The sequence below is a fragment of the Myodes glareolus genome, chromosome 20, assembly GCF_982192425.1.
Source record: "Myodes glareolus chromosome 20, mMyoGla1.1, whole genome shotgun sequence".
Taxonomy (NCBI): Eukaryota; Metazoa; Chordata; class Mammalia; order Rodentia; family Cricetidae; genus Myodes; species Myodes glareolus.
The window spans coordinates 26,246,861-26,269,884 of record NC_142045.1 but is presented as its reverse complement, the minus strand read 5'-3'; the positions used below and the strand labels follow the sequence as shown (position 1 = coordinate 26,269,884).

The following is a 23,024-nucleotide window of genomic DNA, read 5'->3' as shown; positions in this document are numbered from 1 at the left end:
CTGTGATCTTTCAGCTGACTTTCTGCACTGAGGTGCTGCAGTCGCACCCCCGTGACTGTGGCTGCTCTGAGGGGCTTTGGTAACCATGCCGAACCCTCCTGTGTGCTGCACACATGTCTTCTAAGTGATGTGTTTCCCTCCAAGTTCTAGTTCACGTATTCACGTCCTCGGAGCCCTTCTTCAATCCCTCTATTTGAAATTAGTCTCTTTCCAACCCTTCAAGCTTCTGTGGTTTGATAACCGTGCATCACATCTCACACAGCACCTCCCACTCATTGTGGTCTGCATTCCTTACCCGGGTGCAGCTCCAGAGACCAGCCTTGCGCTCAGCACCCACAGGGTGGCTGGCCTAGTGAGCAAGTGAATCCAGTGTGGGGCTTCTGCTTCCCTCAGGAACACAGCTCACAGGAGACCCAGCCAGCAGAGGGTGTCAGGATTGACCCTTTCTTCTTCCAGAGGGTGTTAGAACTCATTTACATATAGAGTTTTCCCCACTTTCCTGTCCAGGGGCTCACTTCCTCACCTCACCTGTGGGTTTGATGTCAGGTTTAGAGGAATTCTGTTTGCCCTCATGCTAGGACAAGGAGGAGGTTCTTGTCTTGAGGCCACGGGTCTGGGTGTCAGTATGAGCTGTATATGTCATCGAGGAGATACACACCCATGGCACAAAGTCTGTCCTCTTTGTCCTTTTGCTTTCTTATTCCCCTTTACCAGCAGGCAAACTCACGGTGCCTACTTCAGGAATATAGTGATGATCAGAAAGGGGAGGGCAGGGCAGGGGACATGGCTCCAGGTAAAGCAGGAGTTTGGATCTCCAGAACCCACGTACAAATTGGATAAGCATGGTGGTCTGTGTAATCCCAGAGCCCAGGAACTGGCTGGCCTGGGTAGCCTGAGCGGTACCTCGAGGCTCAGTAAAGATCCCGCCTAACACACAACGTGGGGAGTGATCAGCAGAGATGTTCTGCAGTAGCATCAGGCCTCCACACATGCGTTCATGTGTGCCCATGCAAAGGTAAACAGACATGTACGCACATGGGCGCGCACACACATGCACACACACATATAGTGCATGCACAGAGCAGTGATGCATTTAAAGTGTCCAGCAGCACAGCGTTGGCATCACGGGCATTCTGGCATGCGGGTAGGGTGGGAAGGTCCTGAGATGGGAGGTCCTTGTTAAATTACCAGTCTGGGCTTATTAGCCAGCAGTTCCTGGGCTTCCTGTAGCCCACACATGTAGATGTTGTTTTGGGGGGGGGGAGGCAGGGAATGTGGGAGTGGCTACAGAAGTTACAAAAGATCCAGGATGTAGATTAGCAGGTTGAAGCTGTGATTCTTCTGGAGGCTATTATATGCCATTTAAGATAGGCTTAGAAGCCAGTGTCTGAATTAAGTCCTCCGCCATGCTGCTTGCCAGCTGTGTGACTTTATGCAGGATGCCTTCTTTCTGTTTCTCCACTTCACCTCTACCGTGAAGATAATGAAAACACTTTCTAGGCTTCCCAGGACTGATAAATGACAGACCGTGTTGAAAGCGTTGTCTACCTGCCTGGCTAATGCTGGGTACTATGCAGTGCGGTCACATTGTTTACACAGCTCCCAGTTCCATCACCGCCTTGTTACCAGCTAGCAACTGGAATTGCCTTCAGTGCCGACATTTAGCCGATGCCCCTTTAGTAAGACGTCAGCTTCCTAGGCTGCCGGTCCCTGCCCTCTCGCCGTGTAGCTGCCCTGCTTCTCTTACTAGTCCTGCTGCTTTGTTTGCAGTTGACTCACCCAGCTCTGTGAGGGCTGTGCCGTGAGGCCATCAATTTTGTGTAGCTCGGGATGGCCTGAACTTTGAAATACTCTCTGTAAGTCAAACTGGCCTCCAATTCATCCTCCTGCCTCAGCACCCTGGGTTTAGGGGCTGTATGTGTCCCATGGAAGCTGGGTTGTCTGTCCGTTTCAATGGGAAGTGTGACTTTAAGAGACGCTTAGTGTGACTGCACTATCAGCAGGAAGCCTGCCCTAGGCCTTGCTGAAGAAACATTGAGTCAGGAACATTGAAACAGTCTGATCGTGGTGCCCACGGAATCATGTGACCTCTTTAGCACATGTGTCCTGTATTTATTATACATGTTGGGTGTCCATGCGAAGTTCAGAATGTCCAGATCGGTTTCTAGGTCCGTAGAATACTTGGTAAATTCTGCACTCACAGGGTAGTATCTTGTAAATATGTTTATTTCTGTTCTGTTTTGTTTTGTTTTTCCGGGATAGTAGAGCACCACTTGGCCTGGGCTGTTGCATTCTGGGCGATTTCTCCTGTGACAACCGTGTGTGACCTGACCTGGGAGCTCCACTCAGTAGAATGACTTTATCCCTGTCTACTCGCTCACTGCTCTGAGCTGAGAGTTCTCACTGCATTTCTGCCCTGCCCCCATTCCCACGTTAGAGTAACTTCCTGTGGTCTCTCCAGAACATTCCCACGTGTGGTAATTACCCTCCCATCATTTCCCCTCATAGAAGATGTTTGGAGGCCTCACCCTAATTATCCAGTGCAAATAATTATATCTTACCTTTTGACAAAAACCCTCAATTTTGCTGTGAGTTCAGCTCACATACCGAATCAGAGTTGCTGCTTTAAAAAAAAAAAGCAGTTTTGGAGTTTATTAAGAAAGGTCTAATACAGATTTAAGCATGGGATCCTGGGGAAGTTGCAGAAAAGGCAGGATTATATAGTGTTGCACACTGCCCCCAAGCCGTGCAAGCTCCTGTTCTTCTTTGATACTCTTTCCTACTGTTTGTGGCCAGGTTCTATTATCCCATTCCTTAAGTACTCTGAAGTTTAGGGTTTGCCTCAACAGTTTTGTGGTTTGCCTGGGGAACATAACTTTAAGATAGGACTAGCAAACCTCCTTTCTCGGTCCTTGGCAGCTTTCTTGTACAGCCCGTGCTTCTGCTGCTGCTGTTTTGAGAGGCCACCTGAAGAAGCTAGTACTGATTGGTGATCCTCACAGAGACTCTGGTGTGTTTGGATTATACAGGTTTTACGCCACAGTGCTTGACTGAGCAATCCGCTTTTATAATGGAATGAAGTATTGGAACTTGTGAAAGACTGATTTGCTATTGAAATTATATCTGCAAATACGCTTCTTCATATTGTATATATGAGTTGTAAGTCCATGTCGAGGAGATTGAAATTGTTATCAGAGGTAAAGTATACAGGTTTTGCTACCCAGTAAGGATTATTATTAACAACGTGGCTCGGATACAGTCGTGTGCCATACAGTGTGAGTCTGTAATGTGCTCCGAAACAGTGCTAATGATTTAGTGATGTGTGTAATAAAAGTGATGATGTCACTGTGTTATTTGAGAGAGCGAGAAACAGTCTAAAGGAAAGCTTGGGAATTTGTAATATCCTTCAATGACAGGTTTGACTTGCCCAATAATGGATAACTAAAACATTTTATCAGTAGTCTTAAAATTCAAGTGTTGAACCCTTTAGTTTTCCTTGCCTCCTTCATGGTCCAGCGTAGCCCAGGTGGGTGGCATCCTTCCTCGGCTTGTGCGTACATGCTATAGAAGAGCAACTGTAGGAAACTCAAGACTAAGCTTTCATTTACAGATCTTTCCTTTCCATCCCAGTGCTGCGGAACAAATCCAGAATCTTTTAAATGCTAGGGCTCTGGGTTTATTTTATTTTATTTTAGTCTGTCATCTTAGAGGCTGGACCTGAATATACTATTAAACTACCATCTATGGCTCTGAAGCTGAGGCCTGGTGGGATTTACGGTCCCAGCCGTGCCGGCCCTGCTGCTGCCACCAAATACAGTTTTTAACACTCTCTCTATTGTCTGTTCACCAGTAAAGACCTGGGAGTCAGACATTGGGGTGAAAACCTGTTAGCTCGGAGAGACTGAGAAGAAACCAGCTGACCTTCCTTTTTGGCTGGAGACCCCACAAGAGAGCATCTCTCCAGCCTTTCTAAACCAAAAAGACCAGAAAATTCCAAGTCCCTTCCTGTGCATCTGTCTTCCTGGCTCCTCCAAACTTTCTATGGCTGATTCCTGTCAACTAGTTGCTGGCTCTGCCCGCCCCCATCCAAGGTTGATTGCATTAGTACATTCTTGGGTTTCACCGTGCAATCAAATATCCTGAAACAGGGTTCTACTGCTGAGCTGTGCTATGTACCCTGGAAGCCTAGTCTTTCCATGATAAATGAGTGGGAGTTCTCTTTCCTCTTTATTTTCTAGTGATTATAATAAGGCCTCTTTGTGCTGGGTCTGGTGGTACATACAGGTAATCCCAGCACTCTGCTTGGGAGGCAGAGGTAGGCAGATCTTTGTGAGTTCCAGGACAACCAGAGCAAATTGTATGAGCCTGTCTCAAAAAAAATGCCCCTTTTGATTTGTGTTAGCAAACATTTATTAATTGAACAATGAAATTTTCTCTGTCCATAAACTCTACATAGTCTATTTAAGGAGTAGATGCATAATTAAGCAAATTATCACAAATCATTGTGATATACAGGAGAGATACTGCACAGTTGAGGAAGTGATTGGGGCTGAGACTAGTGGTAGCTTAGGCTTTTGAGATTACAGGGAGTAAGTAATAGCAATTTGGGGTTTCATCTATACATAGGAACTTACAAGGTGAGTCAGAGGGAAGGTTCTGTGCACAGTGGAGAGAGGACATAATCATGGCATGTTAACAGGAGTGGAAAGGTCACAGAGTGGAAATGCTGTTAACAGAGCCATAATAAGTTCCCTCGCCTCTGTGGTCACTGAAACCATGTGAAGAGAGAAGCCAAGACTACACTTGGCAAGCTCAGTTAGAGGGAGAGTCCTCATGTTCTCTAGACAAGTCCGGTAGCAGCATCCACAATTCCAGAAATAATAATAATAGTAAAAAACATAGTTGGGTGGTGGTAGCACATGCCTTTAATCCCAGCACTCGGGATTAAAGGCAAGCGGATCTCAGTGGGTCTGAGGGCAGCCTGATCTACAAGAGCTAGATCCAGGACAGGTTCCAAAGCTACAGAGAAACCCTGTCTCGAAAAACAAAACAAACAAAGAAACAAAACAAAACATACGTTACTTTTTTTTTTAAGGCACAAAGAAATCCAGAGAAGTATATGGGCCTAAATAAAATGAATCAGGCTTTCAAAAACCTTCCCACATAGTTATTACCATCCACAGGCCAACAGTTCCTTTGCTTGTATACACACCAAGATTAGTATATCTGTCTGGGTTGTCTGCAGCCCATTGTGTGTGTGTGTGTGTGTGTGTGTGTGTGTTGATATTAAAAATTTGTGACATGTCTGTCTTTTTAATAACTCCATCTTTGGAAAATGTGGTCCAGAATTACAGCAAACTAGCAACAAGGGTTCTATGTATATAGACAAACAGTGGGAGAAGTAACTGTTTTCGGTCAAGGGTGCAGACTCTGTTCCCCAGAAAGGTTTTGCTGAATGACACCACCTTCCCCCTCCCAGACTGCACGTGGCTGTGTACTGGCTTTGCCCACAGCACGTGCCTCTTCTGGAGATCTGCTGGATGTGGCAGAGCCCTTTGTACTTGTAAGGAAAAAAGTCTTTGGGGATTCCTGGGATCATTTTCACCCACTTTGCTTCCCCAGACTGAATCTCTTTCAACTCCTGCCTTTGGCTTTCCTCCACAGGCATTGGAAGTACATGTTTATTAGAGTATGCCCACAAATATCAGCACTCTGAAGGCGATAAAAGTTACCAGGATGTTTTGGGAATGATATGTGTGAGAGAATGTGGGATGGTCACTAGAAGGGAGGATTTTTTAGACATACCTATTACCCATTAATCTTTTCCATAGTCCATGAATGCTCTTCAGAAGATGACATCTAGTGGCCATTTGCTTTCATAAACATCCTCTTAATGTTAATTCAGTCTGTCCATAAATCTGTGTGGTTAAAATGTGCATAATCTTTTCCAGATTCTAGGATAATAAAATGTAACAAAATGTTTGTGGTTCTCCCCCCCCACTTTTTTTTTTATAATGTTTAAATGTAGTCTCCAAGTAAATGATCTTTTTAATCCCCATCTTTAAATAGAAGCAAAGCCAGGAGTAGAATGAACATGTTGGGGAGAACGTTGTCAGGCTAGGACGATGTTGTCTGTGTGACTGCTGGGTTGCTCCTGGCTTGATACTGCCATCCTTCTTCCCCTCATACACGGTGCCCTTTCTGTGAACTTTTTACATAAGAGTATGTATATTAAGGGGTCCATGCAAATGTTCGTTGCTGCCAAAAAGAGAGCCGTTTCCTTAGCAACAAACAGCTGGTTTGCTAGCCGGCAGTCCGTCTTACTAGTTTGACTGTAGGTGTATGGAACTCTGATGAAATGGAATGGGGCAAAGCAGACAAAGAACACGGCTACGACAATGAATACTTTCATCTCCACCCTTTTGTGTCTGTCCTCCTTACCGGTGAACTTTCTGTAGGAATTGTATACCTTTTTGGTAATCACCACATAGAACAGAAGCATCAGAGTAAACACGGTCCAGAAGATGAACTGGCATGTGTGATTGACTGTTTGATGCCACACCAGCCCCAGAGGACTCTTCAAGGACGTGCACTTCTTCACAGATGATGGAGTGGCCTCCTTGTTGTTCAAGAGCATGTTTGGCAGGGAGACGAAGAACATCAGGAGCCAGACGAGAGTGGAGACTAATTTTGCAAAAGCAGGCTTTTTTGCGAAACACTTCCGGAAAGGCCTGATGATCTTGAGGAATCTGTCAAAGGCGATGAGGCCCAGCATGATGATCCCCACATACATGGTCTCATAAAAGATCACGGAAGAGAAATTGCACACAAAGCCTCTGAGTTGCCAGGGTCCAAGGTGTGAGTCAGACAGAATTTTGAAAGGAAGCATTAGGGTCATTATCAGGTCCGCCACCAGAGTGTTTTTGAGGTAGACGATGAACGTGGAATGACTGGGGATGTGGACGAACACCCAGAGGGCCACGGTGTTCAGCAGGAGGCCAGTGAGGAACACCATGGTATAGAGGGCCGGGAACACCAGCTGTGTCATCCGAGTATCTCTGGGGCACCGCTCGGACTTGTTGAAGCCCTGCATCGCAGTGGCGTTGGCTGTCTCGAGCATCTGCTATGACAAACGAACATGCACACGAACAAACGAAAATGAAGAGCCCTCGTGACTTGGCAAATACTACTTTTTGTAAAAAAAATCAAGTGCATTATTTAACACATTCAGCAGATCTGATTTTTGTCCTTGAGCATATATCTCATCTTTGGTCCTTTAAAAGCCCCATTAATTTATTCCCTCCTGAAATCCAAACAGTAACCACTGCTCATTACATGGCAATAACGGTACCCAATTTAGGACGTAAGAGACAGGGTAGGTTGTCATATATTACTTAGTGCCTTATTCTTATAGTCTATGTTTATACAATATTATATTTAGATTTTCAAAAAATAATTTAGCTACATTCTACCTTTTACAGCAAGCACATTTATAAGAAAAATTGAGACTGACCTTTGTTTGGGAAGATACTCGGCTGTATGTATTGTGACAGTCATTAGCTCAACTCACGAATAGCTAGTGAAGTAAAGCTTCTGCTTTCTTATACTGGCTTTCCTTCCTCATTTTCACTTGTGGGCTTCTGTAATACCCATATTTTCTAGAACCTCTTTATCTTTAGCATTGGCCAGTAGTAGTTACTGGTTTGTGTGTGCTGAGGACTGAACCCAGCGCTTAGATTGGCTAAGCAGGCACGCCATCACCCAGCCACATTCCTAACATGTGGGATATTTTATTATGTTTAATTATATGTTCGGGGGATGCATATGCTTGCAGCTGCACACAGAGACTAGAGGTGTTAGATTTCCAGGCGCTGGAGTCACAGGCGATTGTGAGCCACCCGAAGTGGCTGCCTGGAACATGCTTTTAACTGCTGAGCTGTTTCTTCACTCTCAAACTTTATTTACTTTTTGTTATTCATGTTGAGTGATCTTTTTGAATACCTCATCTCTAATAATAGGAGTTTAGATGATGGAGAATATAGTACCAAATTGCAACCAAGCGGGAGGATAATTCTTGATTTAAAAATCAGATACTTTTCTTCTTTACCCTACAGGCTGTGCTTGGAAGAAATTTCTGTGTTGAGGGACGGCCTTTTTATTTCTGCAGACTTTGCCATTTGTCTTTTGATCCCCAGGTCTCTGGAGTATAATGTGTCACCTTTTCTAAGAAGTGGGAGCTACTATCCCTGGACCTATCCATAATTTGGTATTCGGCCTAAACAAACATTTTAAGATCTGTGCATCTCATTTCCACATGTAACAAGTGTGAAGACATCATTGACTTCATAGGAGTATTGGAGAGGTGGGCTGGGTGGCCTAGCACAGAGCATGTCAGAAAAGAAACTGAGAATGACAGTCACTCATTTCTTCGGTTTCCTGAATTGCCAGTTTGAGTGACGATACTGTATCACTTTTAGAAAGCCATTTTAGGAAACCACCTGCATTCTTGAGACTTAAAGAATTTTGTGAATCAGTGCTGGGCCAAGATTTGTTCAGTGTTTCCTTTGAATCTCACGAAGTGTAGAGAAAGTTACTGTGTGTGATGGTGTGCTTCCCTGCCAGACAGATGAAGGGCAAGAGGAAATTAGGTGATCTTAGGGGGGCAGTGTGGCTGTCTATGGCAAGTTTCACTTCATGTTTCTTGCTACACATTTACTGTACAGTTGAACTGTCTACCGGGTTTGATTGACTAGAAAATTCTACTTCACTGGGATTAGGATCTTGAATACATAGATTCCACACTTAAATTCGTTTTAAAACAGAATGCTCTGTGGTGCTTGGGAACTGTCTACAGAATGGGTGGCTCACTTTAAAAAGATTTCTGTTTGGCTGGAATACGTTAGGATTTCTCTGATGTAATGGACCATAACCTGAAGATAAAAACCTAGCAAACTAAGTTTTAAGCTATAATATTTTTTAGCATACATAGCTAATTTTTAATTTCTCTATAGCCTCCAATCCTATATAAAAATGAAGGTCTGGAAGGGTTCACTTGAAACACGGGAAATTCTGTACAGGATAATTTCATAATATGAGAATTGGAAATCCTATTTTGGTCAAATTTCAAAATGCCAAATGTGGGAAACTTTGAAAAGAGGAACTGATCAGCAGTGTCCATTTCTAGGGTCACAAAGGTACATTCTTTTGTTTGTGAAATACGTATTTATTGTGCATGTGTTTGCACACGTGCGTGTGTGTGTTGTTCCTTCAGAGAGTCACTTCTCTCTTTTCAACATGTGGGTTCCTGTATTGTCATGGATGGTCTTCACTAGCTGAGCCATCTTCCTAGCCCTAACACTGGTTCTTTTTCAATGAGAGTTTCAAAGTACTTTCCTTGGTCAATCAGTAGATTAGCTGATCCTCCCAGAAATGCTAAAATCTGTTGGCAAAGGTTTTCCCTTTTGAAGGGTGCATCTGAGAGCTGCTCCCTAGAGCGTTGCAGGAGCGCCGTCTCAAATCTAGAGAGGGCTTAGGTCCAAGTCTTTGTCCACCTGTTACTTTTCTGGTCCTTTGGGAAGCTATTTACTCTCTCTCTGAAATGCTTGCCTTCTTTTTATGATGTCACTACACAACAACATCTTCTTTATAAAGTTAAGGGGGAAAAAGAAGGTGTATCTGTCACATCCTTAGAACGATGTCTGTCGCGGGAGATGTTTTGCAAGCTTCTTAAGTCAACTAAAAAGAAGATTGGGGTACTATGAGCTTAGTTCATGAAAACCAGGAAGGAAGAACGGAAAAACGTGCAATGAATAGTCTCATAATTTAAGAGCTTGCCAAGTGGGGATAAACTAAAGATTAAAAATTCTAGTGTGCTCTAAGGAAACTAGAGTCAAAACTAATAAAATCAAAATAACCATGCTATTGGAGATGATTATGACAGTCCTTACAATATCTATAGCGCTTAGCCCCATTTTAGAGATGAAAAACTAAAAAGCAGAAACTAAGCAGTTCCCCAAAACTGTGTTAATCGGGACCACTGCAAACCTACCACTAGCCCTAGGGTTTGAGCCTAGAGCCTGCCTTATGCCCCCTGCCGGACACTGAGAAACCAGCAGAATGAATCTGGAGGGTTTTACCCCATTATATGGTCTTTGTGCCAAGAGTCACTGAGTAATAAAGGAAAAGGGCAAATCCTTGAACTTGAACAGACTTGTACTTCTGCCTGCTACAAACTCGGGTTTAAGGTGGGAAAAGTCAATTGTCCGATGGGTGTGGTCAGGAAGATGCTGGGGCCATGTGGTGTGTAATGGGAATCGTCTGCCATTACTTCCTTTTTTTAGTTTTTGGGCGTTTCTCAGCTGGGTCACGGTTCAGAGTGAAAGCGTATCTGTTGAGGTAGCTAGCATGTATCATGTAAGATTTGAAAAGTTGAAGTGTTTGCTGTCATTTGGGATGAAAGCTGAAGTGGAAACGCCTGTATTCCTAGAAGGGACTTCTCATTTCATCTGAAACATACTGAGGTGCTTTCCTTAGATTGTGTGAAATAATTTTAAACTTTCCATATTAGCACAATTGAAAGTGATAATTAGTTAAACAATCTGTAGTTTACAAGCAGGTGTCCTGAACTATTGGGAAATGAGAATCAGCATTAGATTCTCTTCAGATAACTAGAAACAGGCAGTGCATTCACATCCACAGTATTACCTGAAATGCTTACTATTGAGTTACCAGGTTTTCTATCATAAAAGAAAGCATATGTCCAAAAACTCAAATTCATAGGAGATGGCACAGTAGGTAAAGCACTTGCCACATAAACATAGAAGCGTAAATTTAGATCCTTCTGGTATTGTCTCTCATTTCTTCAAAGACTTAACGTTCTTGTTACACATATCTTTTACTTGTTTGGTTAGAGTTATTCTAAGATTTTACATTATTTATGACTGTTGTAAAGGGTGTCTTTTCCTGATTTATTTCTCAACCTGTTTATCATTTGTATGTAGGAGAGCTACATTTTTTACGTTTATTTGTATCCCACCATATCACTGAAGGTGTTTATCAGCTGTAGGAGCTCCTGGGTAGAATTTGGAGGGTCACTTATGTACACTATCTGCAAAAAGCACAAGTTTGACTTTTTCCTTTCCCATTTATATCCCTTGATCTCCTTTAGTTGTCTAGCTAGAACTTAGAGTACTATATTAAATAGATATCGAGAGAGTGGACAGCCTTGTCTTGTTCCTGATATTAGTGAAATTGCCTTGAGTTTCTCTGCATTTAATTTGATGTTGGCTGTTGACTTGCTGTATATTACTTTTGTTATATTTAGGTATGTTCCTTATATTCCTGATCTCTCCAAGACCTTTACCATGAAGGGATGTTGGATTTTGTCAGAGGCTTTTTCACCGTCTAATGATATGGTCATGATTTTTTTTTCAGTCTGTTTAAATGGTTGATTACATTGACAGAGTTTCATATGTTGAACCATCTCTGGCATGAAGCCTACTTCATCGTGGTGGATGATCTTTTCGATGTGTTCTAGGATTCAGTTTGTCAATATTTTATTGAGTATTTTTGCATGAATGTTCATGAGGGAAATTGCTCTGCAATTCTCTTTCTTTGTTGAGTCTTTGTGTGGTTTGGGTATCAGGATAACTGTAGCCACACGAAAAGAGTTTGGCGATGTTCCTTATGTTTCTGTTGTGTGGAAGAACTTGAAGAGTATTGGTATTAGGTCTTCTTGGAAATTCTGGTAAAATTCTGTGCTGAAGACGTCTGACTTTGGACTTTATTTGTTTATTCATTTATTTACTTGAAAGACTTTTAATTACTACTTCTATTTCTTAGGAGTCAAATGTCTATTTAAATTGTTTATCTGTTCTTGATTTAACTTTGGTATGTGGCTTTATTATGAAATATCTTTTCTCCATTCACAATGATCGAAAGTTTTGCTGGGTATAGTAGTCTGGACTGGCATCAGTGGTCTCTTAGTGTCTGCAAGACACCTGGTCAGGCCCTTCTGGTTTTTAGAGTCTCCATTGAGAAGTTGGATATAAATCTGATAAGTCTGCCTTTATCTATCACTTGGCCTTTTCCTTTGCAGCTTTTAATATTCTTTCTTTTGCGTTTTTAATGTTTTGGTTATGTGGTGCGGGGGCTTTTGTTCTGGTCTAGTCTATTTGGTGTTCTGCAGGATTCTTGTACCTGTATAGGCATGTCTTTCTTTAGCTTGGGAAAATTCTTTTCTATGATTTTTGTGGACTATATTTTCTGTGCCTTAGGATTCTACTTTTTCTATTCTTACTATTCTTAGGTTTGGTCTTCTTATGGTGTCCCCCAAATTCTGGATGTTTTGTGTTAGAAATCTTTTAGATTTAATATTTTCTTTGATCAGTGAATTTATTTTTTCTATCATATCTTCACCCCCTGAGATTCTCTGTTCCATCTCTTTTATTCTGTGGGTGATGCCTGCATCTGTAGTTCCTGTTTGCTTACCCAGACTTCATTTCCAGAGTTCCCTCAGTTTGTGTTTTCCTTATTACTTCTGTTTCAATTTTCAGGTCTTGACCCATTTTCTTCACCTGTTGGATTGCTTTTTTCTTGGCATTCTTGAATTTCTCTAAAGGATTTATTGATTTCTTCTGATCTTTTGGCTTTTCCTTGATTCCTTAAAGGGTGCTTTTTATTTACTCTCTAAGCATCTCTATCATCTTCATAAAGTTATTGTTAAGGTTGTTTTCTTGTGCTCTAGCTGCATTGGAATGCTCAGGTCTTGCTGTCCTATCGTCACTGGGTTTTGGTGGTTCCATATTGTCTTTTCTGTTGTTGATTGTGTTCATACACTGGTGTTTAGGCAACTGGATTTGGGGTGACTACAGGTATAGGTATTGATTCCTGCATTTGTCTTTGTTGGATAGGTGTTTTGTTCCTTTGCTTTCTGTTCCCTCTTGTCTTCTGGCCACAGCAGCCAAGGATTCCGCTACTGTTCAAGTCCAGTATCTCTGCTGATGTTTGTGGGGCCTTGGGTGCCTAAATCCAACCTGGCCTCCTGTAAAGATGAAGTCTTCTGCCAGAGTTGTAGACCGGAATATGGAGCCCAGTGGAGGGGCTGCTGTTCTTCTGACTGATGTGGGCCTATGGTGTCTGCTGGAATTGTGGGAATGGGCTGGTCATGGGGAGGATGTTGAGGTGGGTAGGGTTGGGCAGCAGAGTGGGTCTTGGAAGAACAGAATCCATTGGGTGGTAGCAGTCCCGCTGGCAGGTGGGTCACTCACCTGCTCGGCAACTGGTAGAAACTGCCTCATTCTCTAATTCTTACTAAAATACTTTAAGTCAATTAAAAAATTATAAGTAAAACTTACTGTGCCATATAAACATAGATTTATATTATAAAGACATTTTCCTTTTATTTTCATGTAGTCCATATTCTTTCCTTCTAGAAGCTACCTTCTAATGCCCTCCCCATTTTGCAAAATCCATCCATTTCTTAGTGATTGTGATTACAATTACAATTGTATTTCCACGTCTTCAGTTCCCACTGGCAACTCTAATCCCACTGTGGCCATTGCTCACAAACTATGGAATACCTGAATATGTGGCAAGAGGGTTTTATCTCTGATGCTTTATTTCTCTTGTGAAAGTGGTGATTCAAGGGCTGGCAGATTCTATTTTCTTTTAAGGGCAAATGTTTTCTTTTTGTTGTTGTTTTGTTTTGTTTTTAGTGATTCAGGCTGTGGTCTTTCTTCCCACAGCCCGACTCTATCATTATGGCATGAATATCTTAGATATATAGCTTGCACAGTGTGGCTGTGCTGTTGGGAAGCCTCTATGTGGACACTGGAATTTTAATTTCCTACACATTCCATGTGACATGGAATTTATTCATATATATATATACATATATATATAAAACATTTTCAGACCACAGACCTCTCATAAACAGGTGGCGAGCTGGGATCTGTAAGCAGGACCTGTGATTTGGAAGGCCTGCTTCAAATGCTTTCTGTGAGAAACCACTAGCATCCTCAGGCCTCCTAAGCCACTGAGCTATGGGACAGGACTACATTGCATGGGCTCATCTTTTCAGCTGTTCACATATACCAAATCTGGTTTCACTTTAAAAAAATGAATTGGAGACGTGATGTTTGTATATGTTATGTATATATAAGTATTTGCAGCTGGAGATGGTGACACGGTCTGTGTAGACAGACATTTGATAATACTGACATTTTAGACTGTTGACTTGGGGGAGTTCATTTTACTTTGAAATGACCTGTCTTTCTATCCCTGGCTGACCTGCAACTGGCTATGTAAACCAGACTGTTCTTGAACTTGAAATGATCCTCTGTTTTACCCACTGGAGTTGTGGTTCTAGGCATAAGCCACGCCTGTCTCTCAGACTGTCTTAAATTAGGGTTCACTGATGTAGGAGTATGTGTGCCTAATGCCTTTCAGTAAAGGGACCCAACAGTGTGATTTAGGGCTTAATCTAAAATTTCATGACTCTAAAACATAGGTAATTTCAAATATCCTGCAGGGTTTTTTTTTCTTGTTGTTGTTAAAATGTCATAATCTTAACAGCATTATTTGTCTGTCTTTTGTAGAAAAGTAGCCCAGTGAGTTCGGCTAGGCACAAAAGGATTGTTCAGGTAGTCTGTTCCCCTGCAGTTCCTCTTCATGTTCACACTGAACTCGTGGGACCCCGAGGAAGAGCTTTCGTACACTCCCTGTTCTACCCTTGGACAGTTTGGGGGGTGCTGTTGCCCCTCATTTGTCTCGCACGCAAAATAAAGTTTGATGGAGAGGGTTGACCGCGAGATTCTCCTCTGTTACCCACATTCTGCTGTTCTTATAAAACATGAAAGGGTGCTCTAGTGGGAGGCTGGAGTATTGTGGCAGAAACGACAATAGCTGTGTCTTCTGCAGTCTGTTACGCAGGGTTTGCCCTTGTCCGATTACACTGCTGGAGATGGAGCTGGATCCCACGCCTTGCTAAGCAAAAGCTTGCTCTCTCTCTCTCTCTCTCTCTCTCTCTCTCTCTCTCTCTCTCTCTCTCTGTCTCTCTTTCTCTCTTCCTCCCTCTCCTTCTCCCCCCCCCCCCGTGAGCTGTGTCCACTGCCTGCGTGTGCTCATTTTTCATAGTCTCTGCCTCCATCTCCAGTCTGCTTCACACCGTAGCAGGGCCGGTGTGGGAAGGGAGCAGTTGCCACGTTATGAGTTACATGTCCTTAGCTTAGCACCACAATGTAACTTGAGAAGTTAGGTTGGGTTTGGAAAACATTATTGAAGTTCAACAGCCCTGTCTATAGTGCACCCTTTCCACTTACTTTAATGCTATTTATAGATGCTCTTAATCTGTACCCTCTTCTGTTGGAGAATCACCTCTAAGGAGCATTAATAATTGAGACAAATGATTTGAAGTTCCACACACTAGATATTTTGTTTATATTAAAGCTATTAAATATGGCCCCAGTTTGGACATTATTGCCTATATGCATAAACTGAAGTGTCACACCATACCCAATAAATATATGCCAGTTCTGTGGTGATTACTAATAATAAAATAAAATAAAATAGCAACTATGAGATACATGCTATCTGACTCCACATCTCATCCCTTTTATAATTATGTGAGGACCTGAAGTCGTGATGAGATTTCCTAAAGAGACTGAAGAATAATACGGAATAAAGCTGTGCTGGCTGCAGTTCCCAAACACATTCGCTGATTATTGTAAGAGACAAAGGTTGAGCCGTTGTCGCTAAACTTTTGAACAAATAAATTCCAACAAAACAGTACAGAATAAATGTAATCTTTACTATTATACACATGATTACAAACAGGTAATGTCAGACAGTTCGATCGCTTTCTTATTGGTAAGTGTGAGATGCATTTTGGTAATTATATTTACTCACTTCTCTTACTAAGAAGTGTTTTTTTTCATTCAAGCAGCAGGCGTTTCCAAAGCCATTTAACAAAGGTTAAGTGCCAATGATGGCGCTGTACTGAGTCAACTCAGGGTCTTAGTGAAATTACTATCTCTAGTGTTAAGGAAGTAGTAATATATTTCTTAAGAATACTAGAATGTTATGAAAGTTTCATTCCTTAAGTTAATGGTTTTATTTACGATGTCTGTTATTTATGGAAAGATACATCTTTAAACCTCTCCCATCTTAATGAGCATTTATACTAATTCAGTCCTCACCCACAATATCATTTCATTTGGTTTAAGCGTCCATGGGTTTGTTCTTGTCTTTGTTGCTATAAATGAGAAGTCCATAGTTACTGTACTTGATGTATCAGATCGAACATAGATCTTCACTTATTACAAAAATAATACTGATTGGTAATGCATTTTAAAATGGCAGTGGATATTGCATTTCATTGTTGATAATTTTGCAGAAACTAAGTAAATTACTAATTCTTTGTGGGTTTGCTTGCGGTGTAACAATAGGATGCAGTTTATTTTTACTATATTCCTGAAGATTAGGATTTTCCCCTTATGTTTTAAGATGGCATACATATGTATAAGTACATATATATATACATATATATACATATATATACATACATATGTACATATACATGTATGTGTGTGTGTGAAAGAAGATGATTATTTCCCTAGTTTATTGCTTATTTAAAGAGTCATTAGCTCAGCTTTCTTTAAGGTAATGTTAGTATTTTTGTGTGGTGATTTCCTTGGAGGAGTGTGAATGCCGCAGAGTGAAACAGCCCCTGAGGTCATGTGTCACATTGGGGTCTCCTCACTTGGGTCACTACCTTCCTGTCCTTTCTTCTTGTTGTCTCCAGAGTGTGCCATAGCATTAGAGCACCTCAGCATACTTTTCAAGGAATTTCTGAAAGACTTGCAAAGAAAGAAATAGATGAATGGATCAAGGCAGGCATTCAAGGACGTCAGCCACAAGGTGCTCTCCTTCACATAGAACAGAGTATTTTCAGCAGTGCAGTCAAAGACGGCCCGGGTTTGGCTCAAGGTGTAGGGAATCCGTGCAAAGTGGAAGGGCACAAAACAAATGAAGAACACAGCAATGATGATAAAAACTCTGACATTCACTCTTTTCTTGGGAGCTTTGCCTACACCTCTTGTCCTTACATAGGACCTATAGAGTTCTTTTGTAATGAGACTATAACAAACAATGACAATTAAGAAATTAATCCAGAAAATGACTTGACAGATGTAATTGACTATTTCATGCCAGACCAGACCAAACTCTGACTTTAAGAAAGAACACTTCTTGATGTTCTTATCTTTTGGCCGCCTGTTCGTGAGAATCATGTTAGGCAATGAGAGTAAGAACATGAAGGCCCAGATGACAACAGAAAGAATCTTTGCACCCAAGAGGTTGCTGGAGTTGGAAGTTTTGAACGGCCTGGTGGTCTTCAGGTAGCGGTCAATGGTTATCAAACCAAGGAATGATATACTGATATACATTGTAAAATAAAATGTGACTGAGGTAACTTGGCACACCAAGGTTCTCAGAGGCCCGGCTCCGAGTTTGGCGTCACTAAGAATTTTGAATGGAAAAGTTAGAATCATGAGAAGGTCAGAGATGACTGTGTTCTTAAGAAAAATAATGAAGTTGGATTTACTGCGGATCTGAAAGAAAATCCTCATTGCCAAGCTGTTTGTGATGAGTCCGGCAAAAAACAGGACGGTGTAGAGCAACGGGAAGAGAACCTGGGTTATCTTGTAGTCTCTGCTGCACTGGGTGCCGTTCTCGGGTGGGAAGGTGCTATTGGCTGTGGTGGTGTTCATAGTAGGCATCTCCATTGTGCTAGTTCCTAGAGTAGAGAGAGTAGGGGAGGTTACACTTAGTCACAGGTTTGGTTGTTACCTCTATACACAACGTTCAGAAGTATAACCTTGCTTAAAGCTTGAGTTTTATCTTAATGGTGGCCGTTGGTAGGAATTAAGAGAAAACTGAATTCCTGAATATTCCATGCAAACAAATATTCTGTCTCTAGCAAATTAAAATGATGTGGAGTGCATTGTGTGGTGTTATGGGAGCCTTGTGTTTGTTTTGGTTGAATGTTTGTCACCTTGGTGTCTGCCCTCCTCTATTTATATGGGAAAGCCCAATGACAGGCATGTAGCAATGCTTTGCTTTCAAGCCTGTAGCCTTTTTTTCTGATTACAGCTCCCCTTTCTTCTGTACCCACATTCCTGGTTTCATACTTTAGTATCATTGATGAATTAAATGGAGAAGTGACTGATTATGAGTTAGAAGTATAAATGCAATCCCAATCAAAGAATTTGATTTGAAACCACTGTTGGGAAGTTTATTCAATTAAATAAGTAGTAAATTAAAGAAAATAAAAATCCAAAATTCTTTTCCTGTGTACTAGGAAATGTTGCTGCCTGTGTTCAGTCAGCCATGCAATCAAGTGTTAGCCTTACAGAGACTCATTATTTACTTTAGAGTATTTGTCCCATTTATTCCTCATTTTCAAGTTGTTCATTGTGTTTGGAGTTCGTTTATGTTTTCTGACTATCATTCAGTGTGACTCCTAAAACAGTAACAATAATAGAAGGCGGAAGCAGCCTTTGTATGTGTGACAGTTACTTGTTATTTCTCAAAGCAGCCAGAGCGTCATTCTCAGATTTGTGTTTAGTGGTAGCTAAAATAAAATAGCAGAAATTGGTCCTCATCTGCTTCCCTAGGTTATCCCACAACTGACAGTTCAGGGAAGAGCTGACTCATCAGCCAGTTGACTTGGATGCTATATATGGCATCTAACTAGAAATTTAAGATGGAGTTTAAAGATTTTCAAATTTCCATCAAACAAATAAAATGATTTTTCAATTAGCAGAATTCCTCATATTCCAATACAGTTTTAAAACCCCATATAACTCTTATATAAGCTCTAACATGATAAATTAAGATAGCAGATATTCTCTCCAAATGTCAATGGAATCCTTTAATTACTGAAAAAATACACAGTTAAGACTATCACCGGGAGTATGACCTCAGCTCTCAGCACCTCAGGACCTCTTATTCCGCACCTCAGAGGTGAAAGCAAACCACTGACTTCAGCTCTCTTGGCCTTCACTGGTACCTTTTGCTTGTCCATTCCTAGATCATTCTGGAAATTCTACCTTAGGAAGGCTCATCGTACATTGTAGGTAAATTATTTAACAAATCTCCTAACATTGGGAAATCCTGTTCCTTTGTTTATATTTAATTTTCATTTTACAGTCAAAACATCAACATTTATCCATGCTTTGGCATATTTTTATTGAAGAACTTAATTTCCCATGCCACTAAGACCAGTATCTTAGTTTTTTATTAACTTAATGTTATTCACACTGATGCTTCTCATTTTATTAATTGTTATATAAGGTCTTCAATTTTACAAACTTGGGAAACATGCGTATACATCATAGCATAAGTACAAATCTGTCAAGTGATAATGTAACATTACCTGGTTATCCCGTTGGTTCTGAAGGTTTGGGGTGTCTCCAGTAATACTAGTTAGTAGAACTTGCAGGCCGGCCTCTGGTGTTTTCCCTCAGCACTTAGTTTAGTTGCCGATGTTGTCTGTGATAGAGAATCTGCTGAGTTTTCAGCAATGCAGTCTTGAGTGTTCTAGAGAGAAAGGGAGAGGGGGAAGGAAGAACATCCCAGTGAGAAATTACCTTCCCCTGCACATTCAAAGCTGTACAGACACTGAATCTGTCTGGCTTCAGGACTTCTGCTTTTATCTCTTGGGAAATAATGGGGCAAAGGTGGCTGAGAAGTCATCTTCTTAAAACCAATATAAGATACTGTGACTTTTTTTTTCTAAAACCTGTAATAGAATCAGTAAGGTGGAGTGTTTTTGGGAGGGGGATTTTCCATGCAAATAAATGATAAATTCAAGTTGAGATGAAGTCTTCTAAATCTGGTCCCGGGGGAAGGTTGCAGACTTGCTTTCTCAGATGCCTGTTCACCTGCAAACATAGTGTGCTCAAAGTGGGTGATGTGTTACTGGCTGACAAGTAATTCTATTATCTCGAAACGTGTGCTTCCTTGGGGATGGTAAGCCTTTTGCCTCTTGTTTTATCCTGGTTCATAATGACATTACTTAAAATCTGTGATTGATTAACGTCTTTGTGGGCAAAACAGCATCATCCCATTATAAATTACCAGACTCCCAAATTATATTAGGAAAGAAAACAGTTGTATCCGTTGCCAGGCTGGTTGCATGAACAGCCTCCATGGTTGTTCTGAATAAAACTTAAACAATGAACAGTGGTTTTTTTGTTTGGTTGTTTTTTGTTTTTTGGTTTTTAGTATTGAGCCTGTGGGTAATGGTTATATTAAATTAAATCACCTTTGTATCATTATTATATGTAATTCCTTAAATTTTATACTAAAACAGGCAAAAGATAACACTCGGAGTGAAATTGTAGGATAAATTTGTTACTGTTTCATATTTACATTTATATTTCTGGCTCCTACATTTGGAGATAAAGAGCATGCGTTGTGCACAAGTGCCATATTTCCAACCGAAATGGCTTTCTGTTAGCAGTAAAATTCCTTGGGTAGATGCCTCTACTAAGAAGACATATTCTACAATTCTGAATTTTGAGTGTGTGTATACTTGTTAAATTGATTTAATGGTTTGGGAGTGTGTCGTGGCACCTCAGCATCACTTGAATGAACACTGATTTAGAATGTGCATTTAGGGAGCGTACCTAGTCTCCATGAACCAGAGACCCCCATTTATATTTAACCTTCCTTCCAGGTGACGCTCAGGCACACTAAAGCGTGAGGACCACTGGATTAAATAGACACAGGACTATTATTGCCACCAAAATTTGAAATCAAGCCACCAATTTCATTCACTTCAGCATCATTCAGTTGCATACTAAGTGCAGTATTTTCATCACCTAGAAAGAAGTATTGATTTGATTTTAGACTTTTGAAAAGTCTACTTGGTTTTTCTTACCTTCATATAAGCAAAGTCAATTAAACTGGTCTTACTTGCTGATTTGGGTGTCTGAAATACTTTGTTAAAAGAGCTTTATGCTTTGAGATAATAATTGCCCACATTTGATTTTTTACACTGCCATAATTAACCCACATTTATTTTATCGGCCAGTACTCATTCTGTGATCAGTTTTTGAAAGAAAGAAACTGAGTAGGGCAGTCAGGTTAATTGGAAACTGCATCCCAAGCCACGTTGTCTCGTCCATAGCATGCTTTGCTCCTGAGACTCTTCCCCCATGCCATCTCTGGTCTCTTTCCTCTCCAGGGCCCAGTGAGAACCACACAACCGCACTGCCTTTTGTTACATAAGCACTCTTCTTGCCTTTATACCCAATTATAAACTCTCAGATATTTATACTGTTTCTGAGATCTCTGTTAAAACAGGTTTCCAGAAGGAGATTTCTAGATTGCCTTCAGTGAATCAGCCTGCCAGGTTAAAAGAAAATCAACTCATGATTCCTAAGCTATGCTTTCTTACTGAAGAATATAGATTTTCAAATCCTTGGAACATTCTCAGTAGTAATTTGAAGACTAAAAAGACCTCAGCCTGTTTCATCTTTCCTCAGATTTTAAGTGACAACCACAAACACTTTTCTCTAAACCTTGTCATATTTTCTTATTGGGGACAACTACCAATTTCCCCTTTGGTCACCTAGCTATGAAAGTCACTTAGATATTTAGGTGGAAAGTGTCTCATCCTAAAATTCTGTTGTTATTCATCTTGAAAAATAATGACATCTTGAAATTTGCAGACAAATGGATGGAGCTAAAAAACATCATATTAATTGAGGTAACCCAGACCCAGAAAAACAAATATCATATTACTCATTCATAAGTGGCTTTTAGACATAAAGCAAAGAAAGCCAGGCTACAATTCACAATCCCAGAGAACCTAGACAACAATGAGGACCCTGAGAGAGATATACATGAATCTAATGTACATGGGAAGTAGAAAAAGACAAGATCTTCTGAGTAAATTGGGAGCATGGGGACCATGGGGGAGGGTTGAAAGGAAGAGGGGAGGAAGGGAGTGAAGCAGAGAAAAATGTATAACTCAGTAAAATCAATTTAGAAAATCTCTGTGTTATCATGTAGCATAATCAATTGGTCACATCCTCCTCCTCTTGTCAGTAAACAATACCATCACCAACACTCTGTGATAGTATTATTGCAAATGAAATTTAATTTATTTTATATTCAAGATAATTTGGAAATTTGAGCAAAACTTTTATTTTAAATGTTTAATTATTTTGCCAAATCCATTGAGAGTAATACTTTTTGTTCATCTAAAATTTGTTTTATTTCATATAGCGTTGCTCTGAGCCTAGGAGGCCATTCCTTAAAGTGCATGTGGTCCATGTGCATTTAGGTTTGGGCAGGAGAATGAAGATGTAATTAGATATTTGGTTATATTTGGAGTCTTTCAATTCTAATGACTTTTATCATTTTGGTACCAGCGAGTTTTTTTGATTAAACTTGTACATTATACCAGAGCATGTCTCTTATTAGCTAGCTTAGGTTTTTTTCCCCATAGCAATTTAGGTTATATAAATATAATTTTAAAAAATAAGTAGTGTTGGGCATTGGAAATATTTAGCAAGTAAAAGGTCATGTCTTGTATCTATCAGCCTTGTTTTTGCCTAAAAGAAGAGAAATAGTGTATCATGAACTCTGTGCTACTGGAGAACAAACATTCCCTTCAGAAATATGTTGTCTGTTTTTTTGATTGATTAAAAAAAAAAGGTATTGTCGTTTAGGCCTAGTTCCTGATGAAAAGAAACTGCCAATTTTCCTGCTCTAGTAACACAACCCCTTGCCTTGTGCACATCCATTCTCTCTAGTAGCACAGGGCTTACAATACTGATGGAACATTTGTCTGAGTTATTTCCTGAACAGAATTATGTGGTTATAGTGAGAGACACCATTTCCTAAAGCAGTTTTAAGGGTTTTTTTTTAAAAAAATATTTTTGAATAGTTTGCATTTGAAGATGTAAGTGCTTGCTTTGTTTTTATTTCTATCCTATGGTTGTTAATTCATT

The 23,024-nt window shown here is 40.7% G+C and overlaps 3 protein-coding genes across 14 annotated transcripts in view; 1 reads left to right on the top strand and 2 right to left on the bottom strand.

The window, feature by feature from the left end:
* Med12l (mediator complex subunit 12L) overlaps positions 1-23,024 on the top strand; it is a 316,360-nt gene that overhangs the window by 224,774 nt on the left and 68,562 nt on the right. The gene's annotated exons all lie outside the window — the stretch shown is intronic.
* P2ry13 (purinergic receptor P2Y13) lies at positions 4,387-7,620 on the bottom strand. Of its 2 annotated transcripts, none has more exons than XM_048424642.3 (2): positions 7,514-7,620; positions 4,387-7,123 (listed from the first exon to the last, which is right to left on the bottom strand). In XM_048424642.3, the coding sequence occupies exon 2, from the start codon at positions 7,118-7,120 to the stop codon at positions 6,113-6,115; it is 1,008 nt and encodes a 335-aa protein (XP_048280599.3). In that variant the 5' UTR covers positions 7,121-7,123; positions 7,514-7,620; the 3' UTR covers positions 4,387-6,112. The 2 variants fall into 2 exon arrangements, with proteins under 2 accessions (XP_048280599.3, XP_048280598.3); XM_048424641.3 differs by having other exon boundaries at positions 4,387-7,120; positions 7,514-7,611.
* The window catches only part of P2ry12 (purinergic receptor P2Y12), a 41,436-nt gene continuing 34,199 nt past the window's right edge, over positions 15,788-23,024 (bottom strand). For all 4 annotated transcript variants that reach the window (XM_085676488.2, XM_085676489.2, XM_048424637.3 and 1 more), the window contains 2 exons: positions 19,436-19,599; positions 15,788-17,794 (listed from right to left, as the gene is read on the bottom strand). In XM_085676488.2, coding sequence (XP_085532614.2) covers positions 16,740-17,783 — 1,044 coding nt within the window. In that variant the 5' untranslated portion in view covers positions 17,784-17,794; positions 19,436-19,599 and the 3' untranslated portion in view covers positions 15,788-16,739. The remainder of the gene's footprint in view (positions 17,795-19,435; positions 19,600-23,024) is intronic.

What these genes read in the sequence shown, in the direction of transcription:
- P2ry13 (XM_048424642.3), bottom strand. Translation starts at nt 7,120, where the DNA reads ATGCTCGAGACAGCCAACGCCACTGCGATGCAGGGCTTCAACAAGTCC.